This window comes from Plecotus auritus (assembly GCF_963455305.1).
Source record: "Plecotus auritus genome assembly, chromosome: 3".
Classification (NCBI taxonomy): domain Eukaryota; kingdom Metazoa; phylum Chordata; class Mammalia; order Chiroptera; family Vespertilionidae; genus Plecotus; species Plecotus auritus.
This window is the reverse complement of record NC_137772.1, coordinates 220,611,188-220,634,005: the sequence shown is the minus strand read 5'-3', so window position 1 is coordinate 220,634,005 and position 22,818 is coordinate 220,611,188. Positions and strand designations below refer to the sequence as shown.

General features: G+C 51.7%; 1 protein-coding gene across 4 annotated transcripts in view; it reads left to right on the top strand.

Annotated features, from left to right (window-relative positions):
• Window positions 1-3,364: 3,364 nt before the first annotated feature.
• The window catches only part of PLA2G6 (phospholipase A2 group VI), a 46,565-nt gene continuing 27,111 nt past the window's right edge, over window positions 3,365-22,818 (top strand). Inside the window, exons 1-3 of one of the 4 annotated variants that reach the window (XM_080660055.1) lie at window positions 3,500-3,547; window positions 4,368-4,475; window positions 11,723-11,976. In XM_080660055.1, the coding sequence (XP_080516181.1) occupies window positions 11,768-11,976 (209 nt within the window). In that variant the 5' untranslated portion in view covers window positions 3,500-3,547; window positions 4,368-4,475; window positions 11,723-11,767. Of the gene's footprint in view, window positions 3,548-4,367; window positions 4,476-11,722; window positions 11,977-22,818 lie in introns of those variants that run through there. The other 3 variants (XM_080660054.1, XM_080660052.1, XM_080660053.1) reach the window with 3 other exon arrangements.

Below are 22,818 nucleotides of genomic sequence, written 5' to 3'. Positions count from 1 at the left end.
AAAAAAAAAAAAAAAAAAAAGGAATTCTTACCATTTGCAACAGCATGGGTGGAACTGGAGAGCATTATGCTAAGTGAAATAAGCCAGTCAGAGAAAGACAAATATCACATGATCTCACGCATATGTGGAATATAATGAACAACATAAACTGATGAACAAAAACAGATCCAGAGACAGAGAAGCATTGATCAGATCGTCAAACCTCAGAGGGAAGGTAGGGGAGGGTGGGGGTAAGGGGGAGAGATCAACCAAAGGACTTGTATGCATGCATATAAGCCTAACCAGTGGACTCAGACACCAGGAGGGTGAGGGTATGAGTGGGGGTGGGGTGGGGAGGGCAATGGGGGGATAAGGACACATATGTAATACCTTAATCAATATAAGAAAAAAAAAATGTTCAGGCGTGCTCTCCCTTCAGGGAGCACGTCTCTCCTAAACTCCAAGGGACCCCACAAAACTTGCAACCAGGGGGAAGAATGGGCATCGACAGCTCATTCCAGGCTAACGCCCTGAAACTGTCTCCGAGGCCCCATTTTCTCTGACTTCCCAGTGAGCCAACGCCGCCCAGCCTAGGCTCGCCTGTTTGCTACGCCCTTCCTTGTTTCACTGTCCTAAGTGGGGGTTTTTTGTTTGTTTAGCTGCAGTCAATAAATTCTTGCTTGCTTTTCTAAGAAAACATGTTCAAACAGAGATAATGGAAGGGCTAATGCAATGACACTCATCTACACAACCCCAGATTCAACACTCAAGGTCTTTTGAAAGGAAGATGCTAACATCATGACATTTCACCTACAGACTTTAGCAAAACACGCTCTATGTTTGATGTCTCTATCTTGTTTATCATCTTTCTTTCCCCACCAGACGGTGAGCACCACAAGGACAGAGACTTTTATCTGTTTGGTTCACCGTGGTATCATCAGCATCAAGAACATTGCCAAACGTCTATAGGTCAGGGGAAGAAAAGATAAGACAGGTCCTGATTCTGGTTCTGCCTCTAATTGACATATGATTCTGGGGATCATTTTCCTTTGCAGAACCTTGGTTTCCTCATCTATAAAGTGAGGGGAATAATACTACTTCTCAGGGTTGTTGTGAGGGTCAAACAAGGTAAGAGTGTACATCGCACTGTTAGCATGTCAGTTAAATTTCCACCTAACTCCTTGAGGGAGGGGACTTGGTCTACTCTGACCCTTTGGAGGCTGGGTTCCTAGAAGGCAGACACCTTGCTCCGGGATGTTCTTCGATGCAGGACCTAACGCAGCCCCTCAAGAGAAGCTCTTTGACTTGATCTGCTTCAATGGGAAATCCAGGAGAAACCCAACAGAATGTATTCCTTTGTGCCTACTTGCCCCTCTCTTTCCATTGCTTCCTCATTCAATGCTGCCTGATAACCACTCTATTTCATCTCTCGCTTTATCTACTCATGTAACAATTTTCACCATATATACCTAGGGGAGGAGCACTCAGCTTATTAAGTCCTGAGATCCTATTTGATTAATGTCTTCCATGGATCTTCGAGTGTGTCTAAAGAGCGATCCAGTCTCCCTTGGCCTCTTCTGCATTTCAGATTATACTGTGTGTCCATGTTGACAAATTCGCCTTGCAGACTCACCTTGAACACAAAGTTAGATGTTTGCTGAAGAATGGGACTCATTCTGTTGAAACTACACATTTTTTGGGGGGGTCTCATTGCTCGGTAGTGGGTGGAACGCCTGGTCTTTTGCAATCTCCCAGATAACCATCGCCCTAACTTCACTTGCTATGGGTGTGTAGGACAAAATGTTTTCATTGAGAATTCTGAGTCTTCATCCCATTCTCTCCACTCCAAGCTGAAACTCTTGAGCAAAACTTCAATTAGTTAAAGGGAACAGTTTCCTCATCTGTGTGGATAGAGGGAAAAAAAAGAGTTGAATGGAAGATAACCTCATAGGGTGATAAGGTCATAAATTCCTAACTGGACAGGTCATGGTGGGCAGTCTTGCTCCAGGCCTATACCTTCTTTAGTGAAAAGTTTTAAGCCAGCCCTGTCCATTGCCCTTGGGTTAACACATCTCTGAAATGCCAGAAGTAATACCCCTCAGAGGGGATATTAACCCTTAAGAGAGACAGAATCTTGTTCAGGATCCTGTAATCTAACCCCCACCTTGCTGTCTCTATTCTTCCTTAGTTTCAAATGCACAAAAGAAACTGCAAAGCTGTTATTCCACAGGGCATGTGAGCTCCTGCTCCCCAGCCTATGTCCTCAGTTTGGCTCAAATAAACTCGTAAAGTTTATCTACGGGGTGGGACGTTTCTTACACTGACATCTGTAAAAGGGCCAACAAGCGTAACCCACCCTAGCAATGATGGACGTGAAGTCTGGTTACTCTGTAACTGGTGAAGCCTGTACCAGTGTTAGTCACTATGGTCAGTTTGTAACTGTCCAGATCCTTAACTAAACCGGGCCCTGTTGTATTGGCCGCCCTCAGTCTGGGCATTAATATCTTTGGACCGGCTGAGGACCAAACTCCCTTCTTTTCCCAGGAATGACAACAGTAACTCCATTTCCCACCGGGACAGAGAGCAGTTTGGAGAATTCATGTGACCTAGGGCTGGGGGGTCATTAGAGGAGTAGAAGTTGTCCTGGTTGGCCGGAGAGGGGACATGAGCTGTTCAGTCAGAAGCAGAGCTGCAGCTAAAACCCAGTCTCCTCGTTTCCTCCCAGCATACCCCGTTCTCAACATTATTGATCATAACAACCCCCATTTATGGAAATCCCACCAGCTGCAGGCCCAGGGACTAAGGTATCCCTAGTCCTCACAACTCTACGTATACGGTGTTACTGTGCTCGCTTCTCAGACGAGCTCACAGCAATCAACTAATTTGCTCAAGTTTGTATTAAAGGTGCTAAGATAATTCCTGAGATTGGCTTAGGGTAGGGCTGCCCGATTACCAGGTTGTTGTTTTTTTTTGTTTGTTTGTTTGTTTTGCATAACTATAGTTAAAATTATTGGTTGTGTAGCTGGAATTTAAGTTTAACCGGGCAGAATTTAACTGGGCATTCCGTATTTTTATTTGCTAAATCTGGGAACCATAGCTGGGGGGTACCCGGCAAAATAAAAACCGGTTTCCTCCCTGTTCTGCCCTATGTCTTTATTGGGTTTAATTTTCTCTTTATGAGCCAGGAGGCTCAGACTTCAGGCCTCCGACCTATTCAGGAAGCGGAGGGTGGAGGAGGGTGAGATTCTGCCCCTCACCAACATGTCTTGCAACGCGCCGTCACAAGGACCTTCCGCCCAGCACAGACATGGCCGCGCGCCGCCGGCGAGGATTGGCTACAGCCCACAGCCCGGCCTCCCCGGCGCTGGGAGCTCGTCCATTGGGCGGTTACAAAAGATGGCGGCGCCGTCCCGCCTCCCTCGCGCGCCGCGCTCCCAGCGCGGGGGCGGGGCCGCAGCGCGCCTGGGGAGGCCAGGCCTTCGCTGATTGGCGGAGAGCGGTGGCTGTGGCAGGGAGGGGGGGCTTGTTTGCGGAAGTAAAAGGAAGTGGAAGTGCTGAGTAAGCCGAGGTGAGTGACGGGGCAGGGGAGGCGGGGCCTGGGGTCCTCCCCAAACCTCCTCAGCGCCCCAGACTTCGTGGTCCTTCCCTCGCACCTTCCCCGCGTTCCCTGAGGCATGTTCTCCATTAACCCTTGTGTGACACCCGAGTACCCCCCCCCCCGATTCCTCCCTTTGACCACAGCGTCCTCAACTCCCATCCCGTGATCTCGCTTGTCTCCCAGGAACCCCCAGCTTTGACCGTGGGTCCCCATCAGGACCTCAGCCTGCCCATGTGTCTTCCCTCTGTTCCTAACTTCCCGAGTCAACCCCTCCTCCCTTCCCCATCTCTCAGGGGCCCCCGCTTTCACTCTGGCCCCACTGATTATCCCCCGCTTTTTTCTAGGCACTCCCGAGTTTTCTGCCTCTGTGTATTCCCATTTCCTCCCCACTTCACCCCCATTTGTTTCCCTGCCTGCTCCCCCACCCATGCTCCCTCCTTCCCCATAGCCTCCTCACCCCAGAGTCTCCCAATCCCCTAAGCTTCTGTCCACCTCCTGCTCCCACAGATGACCTGGAAGCTGGTGACAGGGTGCATGTGACCCATGTGACCCTGTGACTGGGACAGGCAAGCCGTGGGTGTGGGAGAGGGAGGAGGGCATGGGGCTCAGGGAATTTTTTTTTTTTTTTAATAGACTATCAAACAAATACCTTCCCTTCCCCTAAGCTTCTGGATCTTTCCCTCACCTGCCTCTTACCCAGCCAACAGGATGTTAGGCAGGTTTGGTTTGGCAACACATATGCTCCACCCTTGGGCTGAAGGCAGTGTTTTTGTTACTGTCTTTGCCTCAGAATGTTACTGGAGTTTGGAGGCTCTTTTTCATCCGAATCTCAGTTTCCTCATCGGTGACGGGGGCATTGTATTTCCTGCCCTCAGAAGGCTGCTGCGAGGTTCAAACGGTGAGATAATGTAGGAAAGCAAAGCTCTGAGATCAGTATGGTCCTGTACAAATGCAAGCTTTTGCTATTTTGTCATAGACGAGGAGGGAAAGACAAGGAGAAGGTAACAGTGTCTTCTATGGAGTATTTGGAAGTATTTATTGATCATGCGCTATGAGTCAGGCTCTCTTCTACGTTAACCTTACCACTCATTCATTCCTCATTTATTTAACACATATTAACGGGCTGTTTACCGTGTTCTAGGCTGCCCTTGATGTAGCCCATGTTATTCCCCTTTAACGTAAGGAAAGTGGGCAGGCGAGTTGCCCGAGATCACACCAATTGATGTCGGTTGGAACTGGAATCTGAACACAGTACTTGGTGACACCAGAGCCCGTGTGAGGGCCCTGCTCTGTAAGGGTCCCTGCTGCTGTCTCGGTGCCCAGGGCACTTTTCCTCCTCCCATGGGTTACTTTCTTCTTAGATGACAGGATCCTCAAAAGGGGATTTCCTGCTCACTCAGCAGAATGACATTAGCAAGAGAGGGAGGAGGAGTTGAAATTGTGTGTGTGTGTGCATGTGCTCACACATTGCTCTGGTGAAGGAGCATCTAATCAGCATTTAAACCTTTGTACGTGTTTTTTTTTATTTTTTTATTGGTATTTTACAGAGAGGAAGGGAGAGGGATAGAGAGCCAGAAACATCGATGAGAGAGAAACATTGAACAGCTGCCTCCTGCACACCTCCCACTGGGGATGTGCCCGCAACCAAGGTACATGCCCTTGACCGGAATCGAACCCGGGACCCCTCAGTCCGCAGGCCGACACTCTATCCACTGAGCCAAACCGGTTTCGGCTTCGTATGTGTTTTGCCTATTTATCTTCTTTCTGGTTTATAGCCCTCTAACATACAAGTTCTAGGAGGGCAGGGATTCTGTTTTGTTCATTCATGTATTCTCAGCAGTTAGCACTATGCCTGCCCTGTAATAGGTCTTCAATAAACCTCTGTAGAGTGAGTCATAAATGGGCCATGCCATCAGCCCAGCGATCTCTGAGCGGTTGGTGGCTCCTGTCCAGCTCCAGCAGCACTCCCAGGCAGCTTGCTTGCAGGCATGGTCCAGCTGAGCAGAGTGAATGGGAGAGACACCTTTTCCTTTTTTGAAAGAGCCTTTTGCTCTGACTCATATGAATGGCAGTGCGTTTGTAAGACGGGGGCCTCAGCTTTTGGAGTACAGGAGTCTGAAAGTCAGGCCTGACTCAGCCATCGCCCATTGAGGCTTGCTCCTGAGGGAGTCTGAGGCGTACAGGCTGGGGCTCTGGATTCCAACGGTTTCGGTTCAGATCTGGCAAGTTACATACCCGCCTGTGCCGCAATTCCCTGGGTGTAATATGGCAGAGTGTGCCTTCTTTTATGAGTGTCTTGAGGATGAAATATGATAATTACCTAAAAGATGTGGTGAGGCACCTGGTACTCGGGTGCTGGGTGAGCGTAGCAGTGGTGTTGGGGTGTAGGTGATGGGCACGAGCTCTTCCCCATTCGTCACTCGCTTAGGCAAGAGGGACGAGCTGGGGTCAGGGTGAACGTTTGGAGGGACATTTTGTCTCGGAGGCAGCCTTGGAGGTCCAGAGGCTCAGATGGGAGGTGGAGATGGCATTTGACTTGACCCCCACTTTCATCTAGTCTTTCCTCACGCACCAATTGAGTGCCTACTATGTGCAGGCCCTCTGCCTAGTGCTGTTCAGGAGTCTAAGGAAGAAGGCATGCGTCCAGCTGCAGGCAACACGTTCTCCCATCTCCTCTCCCTGGGCATCGGTTTCCTGTATTCCCCACAATTGCACTTCCCCTCTTGAACGGGCATTTGTGAGCTTCAAGGCAGCCAGCGGAAAGAATTCCCTGCCAGCCGTACAGCATGGTGGCTGTGGGGAGAGGCGCTCACGTGCTGAGGTGCAGGAAGGGAGTCTGCAGTGGCCAGGGGCCGGTGCTCAGATTAGACCCCATGTTCTCAGCCCGTCCTGCCAGGCAGTGGACTAGGGGAGCCATCAGTTGCACAGGAGGGTGTCGCTGTCCCGTGGCCATTGCTCCGATCATGGGACATCCTGTCGTAAGCAGTGGCTCAGGAGGCCTGATTTCCAGCTGGAGCAGTTCTGCGTGTGTTCCCAGGTTCCCCACGTGGCCAGTCCCGGGAGGTCAGCTTCCTGGCCTGGCTGCCTGAGGATCCTGTGACGCACCTCCCAGCGGCCGTCCGGCCCTCTGGCCAGGCTTCTTCCAGAAGGAGGCAGAGGCTGTGAGAGTTTCCCCCCTTGGAGTGTGAGCTCAGCTGGTGTCTATAAAGCTGAGCTTTCCAGACCCAAGCGCAGTGTCACTCCTGGGGCCCAGCAGGAGCCCCGTCAAGGTTTCCCTGGCGCAGGGTCAGGGTGGAGCGCCCCTGAGCCTTTCCTGGAGGTGCTGCAGCTCCGAGTGGGTGGGGACTAGGGTGTGGGTTCTGTTACCACCTGCGGGCGTTGGAGAGGAGCACCTCAGGGGTGCCGCCTGTGGGCGTCCAGCTGGCTCATTCACTGGTTCTCACTCGTTCATTCACCAAACATGTTAGGTGCTTGACTAAATCACTGCTTGCTAGGTGCTTCGATAAACAAATAAAAAGGGGGCAGGTGGCAGCCCAAACCCACAGATACACCCCCATAATTGCAGGGTAAGGACGGCAGTGTGTGTGCGCTGGGCGGTGGGGGTACAGAGGCAGGAGCAGGGGCACCGGGGGCTGAGAGCAGGGGAGACACAGGGCATGGTTCTTAGAAGAGGTTGCACATGAGCCCCGCCTTGAAGGACAAGAGGGATAAGAGGGATTATTCATTTGTCTAACAGTCCTTTTTGAGAGCACCCTCTGAGTCAGAAGATAGGTGCAGGGGTAGGGGGGGGTGCGGGGATGGGGGGGAAGGGAGGGTGCAGCGACACAGGCCCGAGTGGCATGCTCCGGGAGGCTGCAGTGGGCAGCGTGGCTGGAGCTGCAGTGCAAGCAGCGGGCTGGAGGGTGGGCCGGGCCAGCCCACACGGATGCTCACATCCTTTCTCTGGAGGGTGATGGGAGCCCCTCACAGGGGTCTGATTTGCACAGAGGGGTGTAAGCTGGGGGTGGACCAGGCCCTCAGAAAGGGCTGTGGGGTAAGCTGGGAGGGAGTGTGGCAGGAGGGCCAGATCCAGTGCCCTGAGGGTTCCCAGGGCACAGCTGGGCCTTAAGGGAGGAGCAGAGGCTGTGGCAGGAATTGGGGGGGGGGGGGGGAGGGGGTTGCGCATTCCAGGAGGGACAGGCCAGGAGGTGTCCCTTCACTCAGGGAGAGCTGTTTCACCACGAGCTCCCCGTCCTCTGCCACACTGATCGAGCCCACTTCACAGGGTGGCGGTGGTCAAGGCTGGCACGGCCAGTGCTGGACAAACGGCGCCGTGGTGACCAGCATCCATGCTGACACAGCAGTAGTCGTAGCCCTTCCTCTGTGCCACCTGGACTAGTGCCGATGCTTGTTCCAGATTGGCTCCAGTCCCCAGGCTTTCCCACACGTTCTCGTGGGCTCCGTCTGCTGGGGGACCTCTACCCCGTCCCCAACCTCAAGGTACAGCGCAAGAGTCACCTCCTCTAGCCGTTCTTCCCAACACTTTCCCCGCAAGGGACTGCGTACTTGTTTGGACAGGGACTGGGCGTGGGGTCCCCCTGTGACTCCTCACTTTATGAACCCCTTCCAGGAAGTTCACCCAAGATTCTGCCTGTTGGTGCCAGTCGCCTCTGATCCCAGTGAGTTTGTTTTTCTGGTGGACATCAACATGTGCTTCTCAAATTGCTCTTTGAACACCCACAACGCAAGGCCTCTCGGAGCCTCAGTTTCTTTATCTCAGAAATGGGGATACTATTGCTTGTCCTTCCTGCCTTACAATTCCTCCAGGGGCACCTCACCCCAGCAGCCACTGTAATTCTTCCCTGAAGGAGCTGAGCAGGCAAGCTGGGCCTGTGCCAGGGGGCAGGGGAGCAACACTAATTACAGGCCAAAACAGCCAGCCACCCTCCGGGGGACACAAAACCCACGCCTGGCGGCTGCCTGGGGCAGAGTCAGAACTGTTGCCATCACTGTCTCCACGCAGCTCTTGTTCGTGTCGTACCCCCGTGGCGTTGGAGGGCTGCTTGCAGCAGCTTTAGGTGCCCAGCAGGGTATGGCCCTGTCAGGTGACCTGGCCCCACCCAGGTGCAGAGAACAAGCCCAGGTGAGGATGAGAACAGTTGTCAGCAAGTGAAAGCCAATGTTAACACCATGGGGAGGTCAAAGGGCAAGCAGCTGTGAGAGCGAGAGGAAGAGAGGGGTGACAAGGCTGTGCAGGGGAGCGGTGGCTGGGAGGGACCTTACAGGTTGGGAACGGCAGCCGGCTCCCCAGCCCAGCGTCCTCCTCCTGCAGCTGCGCTGGAAAAAGCCCTGGATCTGAGGTCAGAGGCGGTGGGGGCGGGAGGGGGGTGACAGGAACACGCTGAGCCGGGACGCAGGCATGCGCTGTCCATGCCACACTTGCCACTTTCCCTGCTGGCCTGTTATGATTGTTCCAGGATGTGGCGCGGTGGTTTTCATTTCCTTTCTTCCACCTCGTGATGACAACGGCCACTGTTTGTGTGCCCGGCGTGTCCTGGCCACCTTCCCCGCATTGTGTCATTTCACCCTCTTGCCCAGCCAGAGGCGGGAGGAGGGCAGGTGTGTCCTTTCAGCGGCCAGGCTGCTGTCTGTGGAGGCACCCCTCGAGGCAGGACCTGGAGGGCGTGTCTCCTCTGTGCGGGGTACCGTCCTTCATCTGGCTGGACCCCTTAACCTGAGTGGGCTCCCTGCTGATGCTCCTGGCTTCCCCATTCCTGCGAGCACCATTCCCAGGGCAGCCAGCCTGCCCTCCGGAAGCCTCCTGCTGCCTCTCTAAGCCACGCCTGGCCCCCATCTCCCCTATGCTCCCACTTTCTTTTTTAAAATGGAATTTATTGGGGCAACATTGGTTCACAAAACCATACAGGTGTCTATAGTACAGCTCAACGAAGCACACTGCATCGTGCACCCATCGCCCAAAGCAAAGTCTCTTCCATCCCCATCTGTCCCCCCTTTGCAACCTCTACCTACTCCCCTCCCCGTTTCCCTCCGGCTACCACCACACCTACTTTTCTTTAAAAAATAGAGTAATTTTCCATACCATTTGGAAAACAGGGAAAAGAAAAAAATTGCCCATAAAACCTATACTCTTATCTACCCTTAGTATTTTGGTATGTTTTCTGTCAGTCTATTTCTTTCTTTTTTGCTGTGCATAATTTTTACTCCATTAAATTATGTAAATTATGTTTTAACAAATATCCTGTGGGCCAGGCTTAGCGCTAGGGGTGAGTGTACAGAGAGGTAGCACCTGCCTTTAAGGAGCTCAGACTCCAGAGCCTGCCCATCTAGCTGTGTGACCTTGGGCGTGTCACTTTACCTCTCTGTTCTTTGATCTGCTCACGTGTGAAATGAGGACTACAGTGGTAACAATTGTGTAGGTGGGGGTGCGGACGCGATGGCTAATAGGTGTAAGCTCTTGGCACAGGCCCGCGGCGAGGCCCGTGAGTGTCTGGTGTGAGTAGTAGTAGGAATTGTGCAGGAGGATCAAAGGCGAGGAAGGACATCTCAGATAGGCAGGTCAACGCAGACAGGCAAGGAGGTGTGAAACAGCATTGCTTCCTGGAATCGTGCGTGGTTTGGAGCTGATGGTGGGACTCCAGGGGAGAGGCTGCGGGGGGTGAGGGGCGGGGGGAGGGGCACGGGCTCTGCAGGCCGTGCTGGTGGCCCATGAACAGCATGGGTGCGTCATGGACTTGATGCCGCTGAGCCTGTCACAGAAGGCCACGTGCTTGTCCCGCGTTGTTGGTGAGGCTGGGATTTGAACGCAGTTTTACTCCAGAGCTGAGCTGTGTGCTCAGTGCACCTGCCTCCTGTGGTTTTGTGAGAATGACATGAGACAGTGACGTGACGTTTTTAGCTCAGGGCCTACTACCTAGTAAGTGCTCAATAAACGCCTCTGATGTCATTATTATTGACTCGTATTCTCTGTTTAGATAATTAAATGAGGCCTTTTGTTGTTCCTGTTGTCCCTAAAGTTGATTTTCTCCTCAACACACAGCCAGGGTGTGACTAGTGCCCACTGAAGTGTTCCCTGGCCTGCCCACACCTCCACCCTCTGTCCTCGGGTCTGACACACCCTTTTGGCAGGTGTGTGCCGCACAGAGACAGGGCGGCCCATGGCTGACTGTCGCCTGCCTTTGGTGACACTCACTTAGGAAGGCAGTGTGCTTTCTGGGAACCCAGGAAATAACAAGACATCTAATTCCGTCATCCATGCCCGGCCGGCGTGGCTCAGTGGTTGAGCGGCAGTCTATGAACCAGGAGGTCAGGGTTCAATTCCCGGTCAGGGCACATGCCCGGGTTGTGGGCTCGATCCCCTGTGGGGGGCGTGCAGGAGGCAGCCGATCAATGATTCTCTCTCATCATTGATGTTTCCATCTCTCTCCCCCTCTCCCTTCTTCTCTGAAATTAATAAAAATATATTTTTAAAAATATAATCATTCTGTCATCCAAACAGGATAATTTAATAGCAGAAACTGTGACTTCATGAACATGAGACATAAAACGTCCACCCAAATAGGTGGTCACTTTTTCTGAGTCTGTTCATTCCTCTTCATTTCCAGGAGCTCGGTTTGGTGTTCCCTCCGAGCTCCTTGGGAAACCAGTGCGGCAGGTGTTAAAGGTGTCAGACAGGGACTTACCGTTCCCTCCCCTGGGAGTGTGAGCCCACCCTGGTCCCTGTGGTTTCTGATAGAGAGGGGTCACGGGTTTGTTTGTGGAATCGAAAGGACCCTGCCAAGCTCTTCGAGTACCAAAAAGTTGATTCTCCCCCTTCCCCTCGTAAGGAGAGCCGCTCCATTGGCCCCAGGGCAGGGCCGCCCGTGTGTGCATTCCTTTGACCAACATGGCTCCATACCACAGATGAGGAAACTGACTCTCTGCTGGGAAACGGTCTGGTCGCTTGTGCCGGTGGCAGCTCTGTTACTTCCACAGGCCTCTTCCCTCCCACTCAGTGCCATTCTCTCTCCCTTCCTTGTCAGCCCCCTCCAGGCCCAGAATCAGGGGGACCACGCTGGTGGGGAGCCACCTGGGCAGGAAACTGCTGTCCTTGGTGAGGTGGGCCTGGGAGACTGAGCCCCGCTAACCAGAGACCCCGTTTTCTTCCAGACGGAGGGGGAAGGCAGCAGGGCCCCCCCATCGGCCCCGCAGAAGATGCAGTTCTTCGGCCGCCTGGTTAACACCCTCAGCAGCGTCACCAGCTTGTTCTCTAACCCGTTCCGGGTGAAGGAGGTGTCTCTGACCGACTACACCTCGAGTGGCCGGATTCGGGAGGAAGGGCAGCTAATTCTGTTCCACAACGTTCCCAGTCGCACCTGGGACTGCATCCTGGTCAACCCCAGGAACTCACAGAGTGCCTTCCGGTGAGTGATGCTCTGCTGTGACACACACATCTTTTCCTTTGACTCCCCCAGGACCCTGGCTTTGGGTCTACATCTGAGGGGTCAGGAGAGGGCTGGGAGAGGGAACCGCTCTTCTGCGGAGGGCGGGGCTTCCTAGACTCCCTCCTTCTGGCCCATCAGGGTCCCTGGAGCAGGGGCATGGGGGGCAGAAGACTGGGCTGTTTCCTGCTGTGGGGCTTGGTCGGGTAAGGCCCAGGGGTCACCTGCAGCCCTGGGTCTTTATTTATTTTTTTATTTTTATTTTTTTTTAATATATTTTATTGGTATTTTACAGAGAGGAAAGGAGAGGGATAGAAAGCTAGAAACATCGATCAGCTGCCTCCTGCACACCCCCTACTGGGGATGTGCCTGCAACCAAGGTACATGCCCTTGACCGGAATCGAACCCGGGACCCTTCAGTCCGCAGGCCGACGCTCTATCCACTGAGCCAAACCGGTTTCGGCAGCCCTGGGTCTTTAAAGGCATGACAGTCTCCAGGGGCTGGCCTAGTTTTGTTCAGGAGAGCTTGTAAGAGGTAGATAGCTGTCACTTCTCAGGGCACACTGGGTCGGCCATGGGCTAGAACAGTGGTCGGCAAACTGCGGCTCGTGAGCCACATGCGGCTCGTGAGCCGCGGTTTGCTGCTCTGTTGACTAATGAGTTTGCCGACCACTGACCTAGACTCTCGATTCCAATAATTACAGGCTGTTGTTGTTCCTTGTGATTAAGCCCCTATCCAGTGGCCGGCAAACTCATTAGTCAACAGAGCGGCAAACCGCGGCTCGCGAGCTACATGTGGCTTGCGAGCTGAGCCGCAGTTTGCCGACCACTGAGCTAGAAGGAAGGCAGCTGCAGGGCTATTAGGAAAAGGGGAGAGGAGTGGCCAAGGCCCTAAAATGCACGGCCCAGAGGAGCGTGGGATCCTGCAGGCTGGCACTGAGTTGGCTCGTACCAACAGCCCCCTTTCCGTTTATTTGTTCCTCTCGCCACCCCGTCCTCCATCCATCCAGTCACCATGCTCCGAGCACCTCGTGTCTCTGGAGATGACAAAATGCGCTCTGTGCTTTCAAGGAACGGGCAGTCCTTGGGGGAGGCCACCTGCAGACCAGGCAGTACTACATGAGGGGCCCAAGAACAGGGGGACACAAGGAGGCACCACTTCCTGGTGGGCTCCTCTGTGTGGGGGAGAATGAGTAGGAGTGTGTCAGGCAGAACAGAATGGATAAGGTTGTTCCAGACGTGGGAGGCAGGGAGCGGGGACCTGCAGGCAGAAGGCTCTGGCTGGATCCTAGGTGCACCCAGAGCCTTGGTGAGAAGGGAGCCTCGGGGTCATTCTGAGTCAGCAGGCGTGGCAGCAAAAGTCTCAGGAAGTGGCAACTGGGGGTCAAGGTCCAGCCACCAGAAGAGCAAGGCAAGGTATTGGCCCCAGCCAATCGGGTGAGAATTCAGGGCCTGGCTCCTCAGGGAAACCGAGGCAGAGGCACCCTGGGGCAGGTGGGCAAGAATACCGCTCAGTGGCCAGTCCAGGCAGTTGAAACAAAGCAGGGCTAGGTGGAGCTCCGGCTGCCCTTCCCCAGGCCTGCAGCTGAGGGCGGCTATTCCGGGAAGCACAGCTGACCAGGCAGTGGGTCCACTCCTTGGAGTGCCACTCATCCTTACTTTTTTTTATTTTATCCTCACCCGAGGATATGTTTTTATTGATTTTAGAGAGAGAGGGAGAGGCGACAATGTGAGAGAAACACTGATCTGTTGCCTCCCATACGCACTCCGATCAGGAGTCGAACTCCCAACCTTTTGGTAATGGGGTGACACTCCAACCAGCTGAGCCAGCGGACCAGGGCCATCCTTGCTTTTGAGGTGCCCTGCCCTGGGGGCTCCACACCCTCCACGTGCAAATCATCACCGAGTCCTGTGAGTTGTAAGTTTCCATTGACAGGATTCCAGCTTTGCCTTGGGAAGCTTGAGCCCCGCTCTGGGCAGACTTCCATCTCGCAGGTTAAACCCTTCACCAGCAGTTTATTAACTACACCTGTGCTGGTGCACCTTCTCGTCAACACACTTTCACATATGGTGCATTAGCGCATCCTCCAGCGGCCTGTGGAGGGAAGCGAGGAAGCAGCGTTTCCCTGTGTGGGTGAGAAAACCGAGGCTCAGGAGTGAGCAGGGATGTTCCAGTTGCGCAGGAAGCAGCGAAGAAGCCGAATCTTTGCGTCGTCCGGTTCCGAATCCATTTCTCTCTGTGTGCGGCTGTTTCCGTGTGTTTGGCAGCACGAAGAGCAATAGTGGGTGGGCTTTCAAGCTAAGCTCATATCTCTTCTTGGAATTCCTGACATTCCTCACTTGGCTCTGGCGTCTGTTTTTGTTCTCCTCTCTAACCTGCTCCCATCCAAGCATTTCCGTGTCAGCAAAGGGCATCACCATCCATCTACATGGTTGTGCAATCCAGACACCCAGGAGTGATCCTGATTCCTCCGCCTCCCACAGCCCCAGGTCTGGGTCCTTAACAAATTCTGTTGGTTTTCCTCCCACGTATATCCTGAGTCTGCTTCTCTGTCAGTTACACTTAGGTCCGGCTTGAGTGACAACATGGTGGTGGGACACAGGATAGAACTTCCGTTGTCTCCTAAGTGACAGCCATGGCAGAAAGGGCTGGTGTGGCAGCCCTGCTCCTGCAGGTCCTCAGGGGCCCAGGCTCCTTCGGTCTTGTTGCTCCACCACGTGTGGCCTCCATTCTCTAGATCACCGCATGGCCCCAGATGGCCACATTAGATCAGCTGTCACAGCCCCCTTTCCAGCCAGCAGGAAGGCGGAAGGGCACTCTCTTTAGGAACGCTTCTTGGAAAGTTGCACACGTGCCTTCCACCTAAATGCCTTTGGCCAGGAATTAGTCACAAGGAGGCTGCATTCCAGTCACATTCTAATCCAAAATCAAGGTCTTGTTACTCTCCATTTTGCTGCTGGTCTCTTTTCAGGCCACGGTGGTTGTGTACCTGGACTCCTTGCTCCTGCCTCCTGGGATGTTGCTCTGTCTGCGTATTTTTAAAAAAATATATTTTTTTTATTGATTTCAGAGAGGAGGGGAAGGGAGACAGATAGAAACATCAGTGCCTGGGTCTGAATCCCATTTTGAAAATCATTGATTGGCTGCCCCCCACTGGGGATCAAGCCCACAACCTGAGCATGTGCCCTGACCGGGAATCGAACTGTGACCTCCTGGTTCATTGATTGATGCTTAACCACTGAGCTACGCTGGCCGGGCGCTCTGTCTGCAGTCTTGCTCTCCTCTCAGAATCATCTTAGAGGGCAGATCTGATTCCCCACTCCCCTAAGTGACTCTTCAAGGGCTGCCATGTCCTTCACATACCAGCTATGAGCGTGGCTTGAAAGGGCCCCTCCTAGGGCCCTGCCTCTCCCTCTGGCCCCATCTCTGGCCTCCCTGTGCTCCTGGCCTTTGCCCGGACTCTTACGTCTGCCTAGGACGCTCGCCCTTCTTTGCTGGCCTCACTTCTCCTTGCCCTTTCCTGGCTTTCAGGCTAGAATAGGTGCTACTGCTGAGTGTCCCACTGGAATCCCAGCCCTGCGCCCAGTGGGCTGCCTGCCTGGTGACCACAGACCCCGAGAGGTTAGAGGCTGGGTCTGTCTTATTCATCCTGGCGTGACTCCCTAGCACATGTCAGGTTTGTGAGATGAGTGTGAAATAGTCATTCAGCTTTAACTGTATTTATCAAGGGCCACTGTGTGCCAGGCACTTTGTCAGGGCTGGAGTGGGTGAGCTGCGAAGCGTGAGTGGATGGTTGGAGAGTGGGGTGCTGGAGCGGAGGTTCTTATGAAGAGTTGCTGAAATGTCAGTGCCGGGCCTGGGGTGTGCCTGGGAGTGAGGGCCTCCCCACTGCTCTGACACCCTGCGGTGTATAGAGAGAAGGCTCAGTGTAGCAGACACCCTTTTCAGGGGCTGAGACTCGGTCCTTTGTAAAATTTATTTTATTTTTTCAACTTTTTTAAAAAATTGATTTCAGAGAGGAAGGGAGGAGGAGATAGAAACATCAATGATGAGAATCATCAGTCGGCTGCCTCCTGCACACCCCCTACTGGGCATAGAGCCCGCAACCAGAATCAAACCTTACTTTGGTTCCTGGCTTGATGCTCAACCACTGAGCCACACCCTGCTGGATGAGCCTGTTCCTCACAGGTCTCCTCCTTTACTTGCCTGGGGGGCTTTGAACTGCAGGAAGGTGTGAGAGAGAGATGTCAGAGTCCTGCTTCCAGCCTGGCCCGGGTGGAGGTGTTGCTGCAGTGCTGTAGCTGCTAGTAGCTGGCAGGCATAGCTTTAGGATGATGAAGGGAATCAGGGTCTTGGGGATCCCCAGGTTTTGTTGCCTAAGGCCTGTGAGTCCCACAACCCCCCTGCTGGGTGGAGAGATTGGAACCTGTTGCTGCAGATGGCAGCAGCTGCAATAATGGTATCTGTGGTTTATTAGCGCGTCCCATGTGAGAGGACTCGGCTCAGTGTTAACTGCCTCCATCCTCCCAGCAGTCCCAGCGGTGGGGGTTACGATGCTGTCTTATAGAGAAGGAAACGCAGCTCGAAGAAGTTAAGTAACCTGCCCAAGGTCACCTAGCTGGTCAGTAGCAAAATGGGACTCAGACCCAGGCACTCTGCCTCCAGAGCCCACCTCTTCCTTTCCTTTCACCAGAGCCACCTGGCAGGGTGGTGAGCTGGGAGGGGCTCAGCTCACCTGGGCCCATCCTGGGCCCCGGCCTGACATATGGTCCAGGGCCCTGGCTCTCCTGCTGTGAGCCCCGGGCGGTCGCTTGTCGCACTGCTGTGTACATTGTGATAATGTCCATACTTGTGTTCCTGGTACAAATTAATCATTGACTGCTGACATTGACTGTGGCATATGCTATTGGATGAGACCTGCCCGCCCTCACCGGCATCCCAGCAGAAGCAGGCCTCTCACTTCAAGGCGTGTGTGACACGTGACCTCCTCTTCGCAGGAGGGGGCTGACTCTCGGGCCCGCTGCACTTCTGCGCCTGGACTAGGCTGTGCAGCCGCCTGTCAGGAAACCTCATCCCATCCCTTCTGTGGACTCTACTTCTTACTGCTTCAACGCCACGCCATCCTCACAATCACACCTTGCACATGCTCTCTGCTTTCCTGTTGCTCTCTCTCTCCATTATGTTTGCTGGGCACAACCCCGACAGGCGTTCATTCCCGTTCTCTCCACCATGGCTGAAGGAACACCCCTTCCACACCCACTGGTCCCACCTCAAGTCATGACATTAGCTCCAAGTGACCCGCCATCCTGTTGGCAGCCCTGCATCTCTCGGGGTCATCCCTGTCCGGCTCTCCTGGACGGCATGCCTGTCCTCTCCTCTACCTCCAGCCCCTCCTCATGCTCACCTCTCAGATGGCCTGGCATCTGTCTCAACCAGAAGAGAAGTGCCATAAGCTCCCTATACCGCGTCTACCCAGTCTGCACCCTTGTGCTGGGCCTTCCTTGTTTGTTCTGGCTAGAGATGCATCACTCCTGGGTCTCATTGAAGCCACGCCCGTCATCTTTCCTCTCCTACACAGTTCCCCCTCTTTCCTGGATATTTTCCATTGCCATACAAATGTGCTTTAAAGAACCTCTTTTGACTCTACTCTCCCCATAGGCACTTCCTGTACATATTTATGAGACATACTGTCCCATAATTTTCCTTTTAAGAAATATTCTAATCAGTTTTTGGTGTCAGCTTAGAGTTGATAAGTAATCCTCCCATTTTCTGAATTGTTTAAGACTGATATTTCTTTTTTTAAATGTGTAGAAGAATTCATAAGTGAAGCCATCTGAGCTTGGAGTTTTTGTGGAAAGTTTTTAAAATATAGTATGTATTCAGTTTCTTCTGTATATTTTTATTGATTTCAGAGAGGAAGGGAGAGGGAGAGAGAGATTGAAATATCAGTGATGAGAGAGAATCATCCATTGGCTGCCACCTGCACACCCCCTGCTGGGATTGAGCCCACAATCTGGGCCCTTGACCGGAATCGAACCTAGGACCCTTCCGACCTCAGGCTGACACTCTATCCACTTAAGCCAAAACGGCTAGGACTGTATTCAGTTTCTTTAACAGATATAGGGCTACCAGATTTTCTCTTTCTTCTTGTGTCAGTTTTGCTATGCTATGTTTTCAAGAAATTTGTCCACTTTAAGTTGTCAAATTAATTGGCATAAAGTTGTTCATAATATCCTGTTTTCTTTTTAATATCTGAAGGCTCTGAAGAGATGGTACTTTGTATTTTCTCTATTTCTTGTTCAGATTTGTTAGGGGTTTGTTGCTTTTTAAAATATATTTTTTTATTGACTTCAAAGAGGAAGGGAGAGGGAAAGAGAAATAGGAATATCAGTGATGAGAGAGAATTACTGATTGGCTGCCTCCTGCACGTGCCACACTGCGGATTGAGGCTGCAACCTGGGCATGTGCCCTGACCAGGAATCGAACCATGACCTCCTGGTTTATAGGCCGATGCTCAACCACTGAGCCACACTGGCTGGGCTGGTTTTACCTTTTAATCATGCAGCGCGTAGTTGTAGGAGTCTGACTTTTTTCCCACTCACCATAATGCTTTTGCAATTCATGATTGTTTTCTAATGATTTTATTTCCCCTCTCTGTTAGCTTGGAAGTTATACACTCTATTATCTTTTCGTGATAACTGTTAAGAACGAGACAGTTCTCTACGGGTGTCTTGTGTTTCTGCACATCTTGTGAACAGAGACGCTGGTTACCTTTGCTCGGGCTGTCCATACAAGGATGTCTGCAGTGAACAGCCTTGGAAGGCAGAGATAGGGTCTCTCTCCAGAGCAGAGGGCCGGCTTGCCTGCTCTCCTGTGTAATAAAGACAATATATTCCTCCAGAGCAAAGCTTAAACAGATTTGCTTATTGACAATTACAGAAGATTCGAGTTCCCTGCACTCAGGGTTTCTCTCCTCTGATGCAACATGAGCAGGTGTCACCTGACCCTTTTCATGTCACCCTGTGGGAACCGGATCCCAGGGAATTGGCACAAATGCTGACACTCTGGCTACTGCTGTTGCTGTGAGTAATAAATTGCCCTTTGTCTTTGATCCAGGAATCTTGTGTCTCCTGCCAGCATCCATGAAACTGTGTCAGGCTAACTTGTTAGTTTGCAACTAGGGCAAAATCTGAAACCTTCCACAGTTCTTGATAGAGCCCTAGAGATTGTAACACACATCCTTGGCCTTACTGAAGTATAATTGGTACTCTAGAATCTTCCAGAGCAATAAACGGGCCTTGGAACCCTTTAACTGCATTTATCCCCCTCCAGGCTTCTATGCCATGTACTTTTTTCTTATTAATACTTTTATTTTAAGCACAGTAAGACATTATATTGTCAATATTCATTTAGATTTGCCTATAAATATACCATTTTCATGGTGCTTCATTTTTTCCCCAGCATCTTTATTGCTGATCATTCACCTGGGATAAGGTTCCTTCTACTTCATGAAAATAATTTTATATTTCCTTTTGTTTAGGTCTGCTAATGACAGTCTCTCTCTCTCTCTCTCTCTCTCTCTCTCTCTCTCTCTCTGACTAGTGAAATGTTTTTGTTTTTTGGTGTTTTTTAAAACATTTTTATTGATTTCAGAGAGAAAGGGAGAGTGAGAAAGAGATAGAAACAATGAGGAGAATCACTGATTGGCTGCCTCCTGCACACCTCACACTGGGGATTGAGCCCGCGACCCAGGCATGTGCCCTGACAGGGAATTGAACCGTGACCTCCTGGTTCATAGGTCAACGCTCAACCTCTGAGCCAAGCCGGCCAGGCTGATTAGTGAAATGTTTTAATTTCAACTTCATACTTGTAGGTTCTGTGTTTATCTGCTTTCTGGCCATAGAATTCTCTTTGGTGTTTATTTTCTTACAGCTCTTTCAGGATGTTGTTCCATTGTCTCTGGCTTCCACTGTTGAGAAGCCAGCTCTCAGTGTACCGGTTGTCCTTTGAAGATGACCTTCTCCTCTGCTATTTTTAATATTTGCTCTTTGCATTTTGTTTTCAGCAGTTGTAGTAGGGTTCAGTAGCAGCTGTAGTAGTAGTGTGTCAGCTATTGCTATGTTACAGTATGTTCGCCAATATATGTCATTCTCTGGTATTGCTACGTAACAAACTGCTCCAAAATGTAGTCATTGAAAACAGTCTCAATTATTTAGCTCACAAATCTGTAATTTGAGTGGAGCTCAGTGGGAAGGGCCCAGTTCTAGTCTACACAGCATTAGCTGGGGTGGCTTGACTGCACGATCCACTGTTAAAATGACTCACTCACAGTTGGCCAAGTTGGTACTGGCTGTTGGCTGGGAGCTCATCCAGGGCCGAGGGTCCAGGACCTGTAATCACCTCCATGGGTGCTCAGCTTCCCTAGGGCATGATGGCTGGATCCCAAGAGAAGAGAGGTAGAAGCTTCCAGTCCCTTAAGGCCTTGGTCCAGAAACTAGGACAGTACCACGTCCGCCATATTCTAGTCGTGAAGCAGTTACAGAGCCAGATTAAAGAGTAAAGAGACAAATTCCCTCCCACTGGGAGGAGTGTCCAAGAATTTTGATCCATGTTCTAAACCTCTACAAAGTCCTTAAGCGTAGACTTCTTCTCTTTCTCCTTCTTCCCTTTCCCCTTCTTCTGCTTTTCTTTTTGGTGGCGGGGGGCTCAGAAGGTATTTTAAATCAGGGTTTTTCATCAATTTGGGAAGTTCACAGTTGTTAACTCTTCACATATGGCTTCTGTCCAATTCTCTCTTCTGTTTTTGTGGCTCTACTTATAATGTCTGTTAGATCTTCTCACTATATATATTCTATATCTTTTATCTACTTTCCTGTATTTTCCCATCTTCTGTCTCTCCATGCTTGATTCTGTTCAGTCTTTTCTGACCTAGTTCCTATCCACTAATTTTATCTCAGCATTGTCTAATTTGCTATTATACCTAGCCACTTTCTTCATTTTGACAATTGCATTTTAAAAATTTTGTAATTTCCACTTGGTTATTTATTTTTATAGTTTAAAGTTTTGGGCCAATATTGTAAGTCTTCTATTTTATCTTCTTGAATGTTGTCCCATTTGTTTTAAAGTCTGTATCAGATAACTTTAGTATTTGCAGCCTTCCCCGTATAGATGTGTTTTGTTGGTTTTCTTTTCTGTTGTCGTATCTCCTCGTGGGCCTGGCGAGTTCTGATTGTGCCGGACTTTGGACGCGCAACAATGCCTGTAGGAGTAATCTGAAGCCTAGTTTGGTGTTTCCTTTATGTGTGTATCTCCCAGGTACCTGGGAGCATGCTCACTGGGGACTGCCTCAGTCCAGTTTCTGGAACGAGTTATTTGAGGCTGAGCCAGCATGCCCTTGTGAAGGCTTTCCTAGGGTGAAGGCTTTTAGGACCCCAACGCACAGCAAGAGGTGGTCACCCGGGCTCTGCCTGCAGACCCTTGCCTCCAGTCCCCGTCCCCGGAGCCTGTGAGGTTGTTGATGCTGCTGCGTGTCCCTCTCTAGCCTCTCGAGTAACAGCAGCCTAATCAGCAGTACTGGTTTCCATAATCCCTGCCCGCCCAGCAGTTCTTCCCTGTCTGACTAGGTATCCAGCGCCTCACGCGGATGCTTTGTATATTTTGTCTGGCGTTTCTGGTTGTCCCCAGCCGGTGACCTGGTTCACATTACCTCTGCTATTAACGGGAGTGGAAGTCCTCAGAGAGACCCCTTTTCTTCTGGGTCATCTCTACCAGCATTGAAAAGCCGGGTTACCCTTGCCCGTTAGGAGCCTTTAGTTGCACCCTCTGCGGAAAACTCCACACTGTATTTGCTGTCCCCAGCTTCTCACATCCCATTCGTTCTTAAACCCATGCTAGTGAGGCTTTGGTTCCCACGCTCTTGTCAAGGTCACTCGTGCTTCAGTACTGCCAAACCCAGTGACCAATTCCAGTTGTCATTATACCTGACACCACAGCAGAATTTGACGTGGAGCACTCCAACATTGAGAGGTTGGTGAGATGAAGCGAAAACTAGCCACGGAGAATGAGGAGTGGCCTTTCCATAGTCCCCTTTCCTACTTTGTTTTTCTATAGCAGTTAAAAATACACACACACACACACACACACACACACATATACATATATATTGCTTTCAAAGAGGAAGGGAGAGGGAGAGAGGGATAGAAACATCAATGATGAGAGAATCATTGATTGGCTGCCTCCTGCACGCCCCACACTGGGGATGGAGCACACAAGCCAGGCCCTGACTGGGAATTGAACCCGTGACCTGTTGGTTCATAGGTCAACGCTCAACCACTGAGCCACACCGGCCAGGCTCTATGGCACTTTTGACCAGACAGTCTGTTTCTCATACTTCCTTATTTTGATTTCACCCTGCTCATTCTGTTGATCTCCCCCATGAGAATGTGGGCTCCGCCAGGGCAGGGCTGTGGTCTGTTTTGTTCCTTCATTCACCCTCCCTTTAGGACAGTGTCGAGCGCAGGTCAGCCTGTCAGTAGGTATTTGCTAAGCGATCGCTCTCCCTGGGAAAGAAGAGCTGGCGCTGCCGAGCCCCCGCTCTGGCTCCACCCGGCTGGGCCCTGGCTGGCTGCGGGGCTTGTGCAGGTGTGTGGGGAACACCTGGTGTGCTGACAGCCCTGGTCAGAACTTCAAGCCATCACGGCCGGGTAATTACTTCAGCTTTTAGTGTTTTTACGTTACTGTTACGGTCTCGGCTGATCCTCACAGCACCTGGATGAGGTGGGTGGGGCAGGTGCAATTAGTCTCGTTTCAGAGAGGGCTCAGAG